The sequence below is a fragment of the Mitosporidium daphniae genome, assembly GCF_000760515.2.
Source record: "Mitosporidium daphniae strain UGP3 chromosome Unknown contig-147, whole genome shotgun sequence".
Taxonomy (NCBI): Eukaryota; Fungi; Microsporidia; genus Mitosporidium; species Mitosporidium daphniae.
In genome coordinates this window covers 1-10117 of record NW_013546681.1, presented here as the reverse complement: position 1 = coordinate 10117, position 10117 = coordinate 1, and the positions used below count along the sequence as shown (strand labels likewise).

General features: G+C 41.7%; 4 protein-coding genes across 4 annotated transcripts; 2 read left to right on the top strand and 2 right to left on the bottom strand.

Annotated features, from left to right (window-relative positions):
• Window positions 1-514, bottom strand: DI09_147p40 (uncharacterized protein; the record flags this gene model as incomplete). The annotated part of the gene is made up of 1 exon (XM_013383650.1): window positions 1-514. A coding segment is annotated over one exon (514 nt), but the record flags the coding sequence as incomplete, so codon positions are not given.
• A 124-nt stretch (window positions 515-638) lies between these two features.
• DI09_147p30 (exportin 1-like protein) lies at window positions 639-5386 on the top strand (the record flags this gene model as incomplete). The annotated part of the gene is made up of 12 exons (XM_013383649.1): window positions 639-1004; window positions 1111-1693; window positions 1927-2320; window positions 2393-2882; window positions 2972-3172; window positions 3214-3309; window positions 3407-3692; window positions 3801-3982; window positions 4039-4225; window positions 4279-4632; window positions 4908-5100; window positions 5146-5386. 12 exons carry the CDS (start codon window positions 639-641, stop codon window positions 5384-5386), a joined length of 3573 nt encoding a protein of 1190 aa, XP_013239103.1.
• A 190-nt stretch (window positions 5387-5576) lies between these two features.
• Window positions 5577-7634, bottom strand: DI09_147p20 (uncharacterized protein; the record flags this gene model as incomplete). Its single annotated transcript, XM_013383648.1, is given in 8 exon segments — window positions 5577-5666; window positions 5693-6361; window positions 6378-6484; window positions 6545-6638; window positions 6684-7285; window positions 7311-7376; window positions 7403-7531; window positions 7559-7634. 8 exon segments carry the CDS (start codon window positions 7632-7634, stop codon window positions 5577-5579), a joined length of 1833 nt encoding a protein of 610 aa, XP_013239102.1.
• A 117-nt stretch (window positions 7635-7751) lies between these two features.
• DI09_147p10 (uncharacterized protein) lies at window positions 7752-10117 on the top strand (the record flags this gene model as incomplete). The annotated part of the gene is made up of 4 exons (XM_013383647.1): window positions 7752-8052; window positions 9008-9034; window positions 9351-9477; window positions 9521-10117. Coding segments are annotated over 4 exons (1052 nt in total), but the record flags the coding sequence as incomplete, so codon positions are not given.

Sequence of the window (10117 nt, the reverse complement as noted above, 5' to 3'; positions counted from 1 at the left end):
TATCAACCTCCTGCACTCCTTCAATTTGCTTTAAAGCCGATGCAGATTGGACGGGAAAATCTTTCATCATTGCCTCCTGCTGTTCTTGGTAACGGCGTGCTGCCTGAGCCTGTGCAGCCATACCAAGGTCCTCTACCTTTGCCTCTCCAAAGACGACAAAGGAATTTGTGGTCGGATTCTTGTAGACTTCTGGTTTGCTGATAACAAACACCGTATTCTTTGATCGGCAAAGTGTAACCCTTGTGATTTCTGGAACGTGAACAAGACCAAGTTTAAGAATTAGCTTTCTAGCTTTTCGCTCGTTCCTCGAATAAGATTGGCCTCTCGCTGCGTCATGAGAGTTGGTATGCTCCCCGTGTTCACAATTATCAGCACACTCTACATCAGAGGAAGAATCGTCTGAAGCTGAAGAAAGATCGTCATTAGCATCCGTGACGCTGACGGAGAAATTTGAGCCTTTATGATTAGAAATATTTGGTTGGAGAGATCTTAAATCAAGTTCCGATTCTGCCATCCTATAATATTAGTATTTAGCAACGGATGAATAGCAAGTGGGTTGGAGCATTAAAGGTAATTAAGCCTTACATTAGGTGATTATTAAAATCTAGTGGCAAATGTAAATTTATTTTTAATGGCGAATGTGGACGTTGGTCGGTGAAGGTCGGCGAAACATGCTCTTTCGATATGTCAAAACATCCGCAACGGCCGATGAAAAAGATTATAAAAATGCTAGCTTATGTGATCTAGTTCTTCGGGTACCAAAATTTGTTTGCGATAACGTGATTTTTCCACCTCTTATATACCGATCCTTTTTGTCTTCGTATCTTTTTCCTGCCAATGATATTGCTTTTTTTTCCCCGAAAGCCATATATGTTGATAAAATTCACGATCAAGTCTTGGACCTGCTTTTTACTCAACATCCGTTGGCATGTAAGAAGCCTTCTTCGTTTATGTATTTTCTGCCTGACTCGTTGCTGTATGAAGACATGTGTATCGAGCTCAAAGTAAGAATGTCATTCGAATTTACGTTTAAATTAGCCCAAATGTCCTGAGCCTATAAAATACGGATCGATTGGCTGGTGTTCCTCTTGTATTATTCAATTTTTAAAGGGAAGGAGCGATCAATGCCCGTTAAATTTGTTTAGTGCCTCGTCACGTGCAGGGGTTTCCTCTGCTTTAGCGGCATCAAAAAACTTGCGTTTGAAAGTTCATTTTTCAGCACAAGATGTCAATTTTGACCTTATAGCGGACATTATTTTGCATTCTCGCATTTTGGAGTTTATACAAGGCTCAATAGACAAGCTGTGTTGTATTTTTGGAAATCCTACCTCTATGCAAGTGGGCCATGATTTGGACTTGACGCGGCTAAAAGATTCTTATTTAAATATTTTTACCAAGGAAAGCCGCTCCACAGATCCATCAAAGGAAGATAGAATGGCTGCTTTTCTGATCTTTAGGACATTGAGAGACTGCTCTTTGCTGATCAATATCGTACGATCCACCAATTTCCCCACTCACTCCCTCAATGTGTGGAAGTACTTTGAGAAAGATGATGTGTATTATTCGATTCAATTAATTGACCTGGATGAGAAATTTTACACCAATTTATCTTCATATTTGCTGCAATACCAAAGTTTTGAAAAATTGGATCCAAATTTCAAGCACAATTGTTTTTACTCCACAGGTGGCCGTGGTAATCATTAAAGTCATTAACTTTGTTTACAAGACAAGACAATGTTCAATTAAATTTAAAGATTGCAATTGCATTTTAAGTTCTTATTAAAATTCCCATGGAGAGAATTCTCAATTTCCAAGAGCCTTTAGACGTTTCTCTTCTTGATCAAGTCGTGTATTCACTATTCCACGGAACCGGAGCAGAAGTAACATTTCGGCATTTATTATAGCGACAAAATGCTCAATGCATAGCAACCCAGTTTCAAGATCATCCTGATGCCTGGCAGAGAGTCGATTTGATTCTTGAAACTTCGACGAATATTCAAACCAAAGTATGGGGACCTTTTATTACCACTTTTAATAGTACCTTGCTTTGCAGATTCTTGAAAAACTTATCAAGGCAAGATGGAATGTTTTGCCCAGAGAACAATGCGACGGTACCGCCTCCACTCCATTTATCATTAGGCATAAAAAATTACATCATTGCCACCATTATTAAAAATTCATCAACCGAAGACTCGTTAAAGGCCGAGCGTCTTTTCCTATCAAAGTTAAATCTACTTTTGGTGCAAATCCTGAAGCAAGATTGGCCCAAAAAATGGCCTACTTTTATCACGGAGATTATTGGGGCCAGCAGATCCAACATGTCCCTTTGTGAAAACAACATGATCATCTTGAAGCTACTGAGGTTACTTGGCCCCATTCACTAACGCATTAGCGAGGAGGTCTTTGATTTTTCGGCTGAACAAATGACCACCGTTCGTGCTAGGAACTTGAAAAATCAGCTGAATCAAGAATTTGCCGAAATATTTCAATTGTGCTCCGAAATCCTACAGAAATGCCAAAAGCCTTCATTGCTGATGGCTACCTTGGAGGCATTGCTTCGCTTTCTCAAATGGATTCCTCTTGGCTATATTTTTGAGACAAACATTGTGGACAATCTGCGCCACCGATTTCTTCCTACAAATTACTTTAGAAATGTAACGATTGCGTGCTTTACAGAAATTGGCGCCTTGATAGTGGAGCCTGAATTTGATGAAAAGTTTTTCCACATTTTTCAGTCCGTGATGAGCGCAATAAATCAGATCGTGCCTTATTCTGACGATCTTGATCTTGTCAAGAAATATGCAGACTCCAATGACCATGAACAAAAATTTATCCAAAACATGTCTCTTTTTATGACGTCGATTTTGGGTTCACACTTGAAGGTTTATTTTTTTAGCATTCATATTTGTAGACCATTGAACAACGGGCCTCTCCAGAGCTTTTAAAGCTGGTTCACAATTATTTATTGAAGATTTCTCTGATTGAAGATCGAGAGGTCTTTAAAATCTGCCTGGAATATTGGAACAAGCTTGTGTTGGACCTTTATAATGAGGTTCCAATCGACTTTGTACAATCTCCATTGTTACTTGGCTCTATCATTGGAGCAAACTCTAGAAGGGCTACATATGCTCGCATTCTATCCTCATTAAGACACGTTATGATAAGCAAAATGGTCAAGCCTGAGGAGGTTTTTTTGCATTCTAAGCTGTGTAGGTTCTCGTTGTCGAAGATGAGAATGGAGAAATTGTTCGCGAATTTATCAAAGAAACCGATACCATCACTCTGTATAAAAGTATGCGAGAATGCCTGGTATTACTGACACATCTCGATTATGACGATACAGAGAATATTATGACCGACAAGCTCGCTCGCCAAGTTAGGGCATTTTTTGCTAAAAATTTAATAGTTTGATCCGAGTGAGTGGAGCTGGAATAACTTGAACAAGCTTTGTTGGGCAATAGGGTCCATAAGCGGGGCCATGAATGAGGAATCTGAGAAGCGGTTTCTGGTGACCGTCATTAGAGATTTGCTTGGACTGTGTGAAATCAAAAAGGGAAAAGACAACAAGGCCGTTGTTGCCTCCAATATCATGTATATTGTGGGGCAATATCCTCGCTTTCTCAAAGCCCATTGGAAGTTTTTAAAGACCGTCGTAAACAAGCTATTTGAGTTCATGCACGAACGACACGAAGGTATGGCTGCGTGATTTTGATTCAACCGTTTAGGCGTTCAGGACATGGCTTGCGACACGTTTATAAAAATATCAAAAAAGTGCCATCGGCACTTTATTTTGCTTCAAGCTGGGGAACATGTGCCTTTTATTGAGGAGATAATATCAAACCTTGGGTCGACCGCTGCTGATCTTCAGCCCCAACAGATCCATACATTTTACGAAGCAATTGGGTATATGATTTCGTCCAGTCCAGAATCGGAGGCCAGAATCCGTCTTGTTGAAAAACTAATGGCTCTGCCAAACCAAATGGTTTTTGAAAATGTTTTCATCACCACTAGTGGGACTCCCTGATTGTCAACATTAAGAATTCGCCTGAAGCTCTTCACGTTCCGGAGACCACCAAGCACCTTTGTAATGTGCTGAAGACCAATGCTGCTGCTTGCTCCTCCGTTGGATGCTCGTTTATCAACCAGCTGGCCCGTCTTTTTATGGACATGATGGCCCTATATCGATCCGTCAGCATTATAATTTCCGACGCTGTCGCTACAAAGGGTAGTGCCGGTTAAATTTGTTATTTTTAGGAATTGTCGCAACGAAAACCCCAGTCATTCGGGGTATGCGGTCCGTAAAAAAGGATATATTGCGTCTGGTTAACACATACGTTGAACATGCCGATGATTTAAAGATGCTTTCGGAGAGCTTCACCCCGGCGCTGTTTGAGACCATCCTTTTGGATTACAAGTCCAACACGGAGTCCGCTCGCGAATCCGAAGTTCTTCTTGTGACGGCTTCTGTGGTTGACAAGCTGGGCACCTTCATTGGCGATATGGTTCCTGCTATCCTTGATTCTGTGTTTGAATCCACACTGACCATGATCACGAAGAATTTTTCTGAATACCCGGAGCACCGACTAGGTCTTCTTTCCCTCATCAAAGCCGTCAACTCCAAATGCTTTCAAGGTATGCGCTTTATGTTTTTACGGTGACCAGCTCTATTGAAGCTTTCGCCTGCGCAGTTTAAGCTTATCATCGATTTCATTGTATGGTCGTTCAAACACAATGTGCGCGATATCTCGGACACCGGCCTTCAAATATGTCTTGAAATTCTAGAAAACTTTTCCCAATCCGATCCGGAGGTTTCAATGCCCCATTCGTTGCTAATTGCTAGGTTTCAAACGTATTTTATAGAAATCACCTGTTGCCGCTGCTGGGAGACGTATTTTTTGTGCTCACAGATAATGATCACAAGTCCGGAATTAACCTGCAATGTGCCATCTTGGCCCATATTTATGGGCTCGCCGCTGCAGACAGAATCAAATTCCCATTGCTAATTGATGCTGTCTCGCCCCCTTTGAATGTGGGAGCCGCCGTTCCGGGCGCCTGCAAATCGGCACTTGAGGAACATACAAAATCGCTTCTAGCAAGGGCGTTCCCCCATCTGATTTCGTAATTGATTTGCTTTTATGCTTGTAGAACTCAAATCTCCATTTTTGTGCGTGGGCTTTTTGACTTGTTTCGAGACCACGAATTGCTTATGGCACACATTAGGGACTTTTTGATACAGCTTCGTGAGGTTTCCGGAGAAAATGCAGAGATGTTCCATGAGGAGCTAGAGTTAGAGCAAGAGCGCAAAAAGAAGGTTGAGCTTGAAACGGCCATGAAAATTCCCGGTCTTATGAAGCCATCAGAGCTCCCAGATGATGCAGATGATTGAGGATACTGAATAAAATATTTTCTTTCAACGCCAGCATTTTTATGGCTGCCATTTCGCCGGGTAAAATACACTGGCATCGCGATGAATAAGCAAGCCACCGCAAATTTACCAATCAAAACACCACCAACATGTGGCTGCAACAATAAAGTTAGGGTTGGAATAAAATTAGGCAGATTTATTTATTGATACGTTAGTCCAAAAAGAGGCGAAATCTATCCTCAATTTCTTTATAGAGCTTGAGATAGCGTTCCTGGATCGCATCCTGTCCGTCCACAGGATCCTAAAATGAAAATGAAATGGAATTACCTCGAATTTCATGGAAGATAGCTTGTGCAACAAATCGGGCATCTTTTCTCTGATTTTGGACCACGTTATAGCAGAACTTGAAGCGGCAACACTGGTCGTTGCTTGCTCGTAAAAAAATATCACATTCTGGAGCATACCAACTGTTTTATAGAATGGACAATAGCGATCATAAGACGAATAGCCATTTTGCTGCAAAAAGTCGTCCTTCAAAATCTTGGCGATATCGAGCGTAATTTTGTCGGGCTCGGAGAGGGCGCTTTTTCCAACAAGCTGTACGATCTCCGAAAGATCCTCTTCCATTTGAAGAATTTCCTTGCAGCGGGTGCGAAGAGCAATGAAATCTGGAAACTCTGCGTCATAAAATGGCTCCAAAGCTCTCATATACTTTGAGTATGAAAGCGACCAATTGACAGAGGGAAAGTGTTTGCGCTGGGCAAGCTTCTTATCAAGCCCCCAAAATACTTGAACGATCCCCAAAGTGGCAGATGTAACTGGATCGGAAAAATCACCGCCAGGAGGAGAAACGCTAGAGCGTAAGCAATCGAATTTCTTACGCCCCCACAATGGATACACTTCCTTCGCGCTGGGGATTGCCGATGCATGAGACCCTGCCTGCTCGTTCGTAGAAAGAAGCGAGCCGAGCGCCAAGATATGCAGGATATCCACTATCTTAAATTGGAACTACCACCGGTCTACCTGCTGGCATTTCGGCAAGACGTCCAGATATTTCTCTTAAAGCTTCGGCCCATCGAGAGGTTGAATCGGCCATCATGGCAACATTTTTGCCTTGGTCTCTAAAATATTCCGAAAGTGTGATTCCTAGGAGAGGTCAGATTTAGCCCCATCATGTACCGGTGTAAATTGAAGCTTCACGGGCAGCAACGGGCATATTTGAAGTGTTGGCGACGAGCGTTGTTCGATTCATGATAGACACCTCTTGTCCGTTCTTTGTTATTGTCAGCTAAAATAAATGCTGCCGTCAAAAAGGTACCTCTGGGAAATCCATCAAAACCTCTGCCATTTCATTTCCTCTTTCGCCACAACCCACATACACGATAAGGTCGGAATTCGAATATTTTGAAAGACTTTGGGAGATGACGGTTTTTCCGCATCCAAATGCGCCTGGAATTGCCGTGGTTCCTCCCTGCACACACGGGAAAAGAGCATCGAGAACCCTCTGTCCAGTAAGCAAGGGATAGTTTGCAGAAAGCTTTTCAGAAACTGGACGAGGTGTTCTAACGGGCCATAGATGCATCATGGTATGTTGAGTTGTGCGGCCATTAAACTCTGTTTCTAGAACAATATCAGACAGGGTGTATGTTCCAGAAGGAGCAAGAAATGTGATCGTTCCATAGTCTCGAGGCGAAAGCATGATTTGATGGATGACAAGCGTATTTTCAATCACAGTTCCAAAGACATCTCCGCCCGTAATGCGATCTCCCACCTGAACATCAGGGGATGGTATGAATTCCCATTCGCGAGAATGATCAAGAGCATCAGTTCTAATACCACGAGGGATGTAGATGGTTTTGGAGATATCTTGAATGGTCTTAAGTGGGCGCTGAATGCCGTCGAAAATATTGGAGCACAGCCCTAAGAAAAAGATGCGCTCACATACCTGGCCCAAGTTCCACAGAAAGCGGCTTCCCAGTTCGTAAAACGGGGTCTCCAATGGTGAGGCCAGCTAAACATCATGTAGATTAAGTGTACATGTCTCTTCATAAACTTGAATCGTTGCCTTATCGCCATCGATTCTAATTACCTCGCCAACCAATTCTAAATGGCCCACCCTCACCAGCTCATACATGGCAGTGCCGTTCATCTTTTCGGCAATGATAACTACGAATCAAATGCTGCTCGATTTACCTGGACCGGACACGGAATAGACATACCCGTAATCCCTTTCCTTTTCGGCATCCGAAACCTTCAGCTTGCGATTCATGCTGCGGGACAAAATATCGACGCTCTAGCAGAAAAAGGCATCATCAATGAATGGGCTTGCTTACCATTTGTTGTGGACTGGTAAAAAGTTTAAAAATTTGGACTTTAAATTCCATTAATGAATGGTACCCACTCACCCCGCCAACATGAAGGAGACTTGCTGCATTCGATTGTTGAGGAATTCTTCCGTTCTTTCTTTGAAACTCATCCAACGTCAAATTTGATTCACGCGGACCTTTTAAATTCCTGCTCTAAATTCCTCGACTACATTTCTCTTATTTACAAGGGTGAAATCTTTGCGCATGCTGAGCAGATAAACGGCAATCAGCATAATGAGATGTGTGACCCAATTTCTCTGTTCAAATATACCCTATTGATGCCCTCTGGGTCTGCTTTTGCGGGCCAAAATGCGCTGACCTGTAAGCTACTTTGTACTTTGAAAGAGATGGCTCAAAATGTCTATTTATACAAAGGCTCTCCCTTTGTATCGGAAATTTTCAATGCCGTATTTGACCTGCAACTTGAAGGTAAAAGATTCCGGCTTATTGGGACTAGTTTGCAGATTATTGAAAAAAGAGGCGTTTCCCTCATATCTTTTCAAATCGGCTAGATTTAAGTTGGACTCTTTTGTTAGCGGCGAGAGGCTATTGATGCTTTTGGATCAATTTTCACTGTGGTGCATGCACATATTTTCGCTTTTGCCAGAAAACATTGAAAAGCACCTGATGTATATTATGTACAGGATCAACTCCACAATTTGTGTTACTAAAGTAGGGCACTTATGTTTAGTTTTCTTTTTTCCCTCGTAGGACTTTGTGCTTGCGGCGATATATTTATTTGAAACTTTTGACAATGCTTTTCCCTGTGCCTTTGTCTTTCGGAGCATACTCACCCAAATAGTGCTCTCCTCCAATGCAAACAAAACCGTCCAAAGGTACAAATATGGATGGTAACCTTTCGCTTAGAGACATGCATTCCTTAATAGCTCCTTTATTTGCCATTTATAAAAAGTATCAAGTTAAAATACCGGCATCAACTTTTATTTTGAAAAGCGAGTTTGTTTATCCTTCGACCAGTTTCAAAGTAAATTGACTTCTTTAACGATAGACCGAATTTTGGGAGCTCGCCTGCAAACATATTGACATTTTCTGCTTTTCAAGCCATTGTGAAATTTCTATCTTCGTTGGCGAGATTCTGAAAATATCGTATCCTCTGTTGGCCGTCGAGGTGTTGTGGGATCTTTACCATGGACAAAGCGTACCAAATTAATTTGGCTAACGTGTAGGAACTCGTGCAAAAATATTTATCTAGCATTGGCATATCAGATGACCTCACCTCTTTGCAGGTGAATCATATTGATTTGCTAACTTTCAGTCATTGTCTCCTCAGCAAATAGCCAAAGTATGCTTCTTTTATCGGCAGGACTTTTCATCGTCCCTACCAAGAAATAGTCTCGAGGCCATAAAATTTACCAAACCTGCGGATTCTGAGATATCCGTTATTTTATCTCTTTTTTTCCAAGACATAAAGCTGTCCAGAAAGCCCGTCAAAAGAATCGATATCTATGCTCTTCTCATTAATCACTTTAAGCCAACGCCGAGACCGGGAAACTGTGGTTTTTTTTGCTTTAAGCAAGCAAACAACCATAACTTTGTCCTCTTTCTGATTTGCGATATCTATTTCAATTTTTCTGATAGGCGGTTCGATCAATGGATAGTGGTTTTGGAGCGACTTTCTTCCGAGCTTACCGAAATTACTTGGACAAATTTATTTACTTATTTCCTGGCCATATATTGCGATGATAATCTGCGGCCATTCAATGTTCATTCATCTCCTGTTTTTAGGTAACATGGCATTTTAAATTACCTCTTTTAGAAAGTATGTTAGGATCTCCCAAAATCCTGATATCGTTTACAGCTTTTTCCGAAATGTTTATGTTCTTGAAACCGCTAAAGTTATCGTTGACGTGGAACTTGTTTTTTCAAATTCCACTATTTCTGCCAACGTGCTAGTGATACATCCACAGGCCTTAAAAGAAGGCGGCTTAAATGCTGGCGTTATAGGAGATGACGAGAAATCCTTCCTTGATTCCCTTTCTCATATGTCGAGTGGCAAATTTTGGGAACTTTTCCATTTGATATCGACATCTTTTGGCGTTGGGCTTTGTAAAGCTGTGTTTTCAGAACCTAGAATTATTACCAAGGAAGTAAATATTTCTTTCTTTAGCAATCTCACGCTAGACGACCAACTTTCCTTGAGCCTTATAAGGTCCATCATGTCCTCTTTGATACTAAACCCAAGCACCCTGCATCATCTTGCCAAAATTGTAACCACTTTCCCGTTGGGCTTTGTTTGCGAAATTCTTGGCCACATGTTGGGGCTATTGTCTGAAGATGCCTCTAATTTGTGGCTTTTTCTTTTATTTGCAGAAAAAATCAATCCCGTGCCACCGCGGGATTGCATGGCCTTCAGAAATTCGGTTTT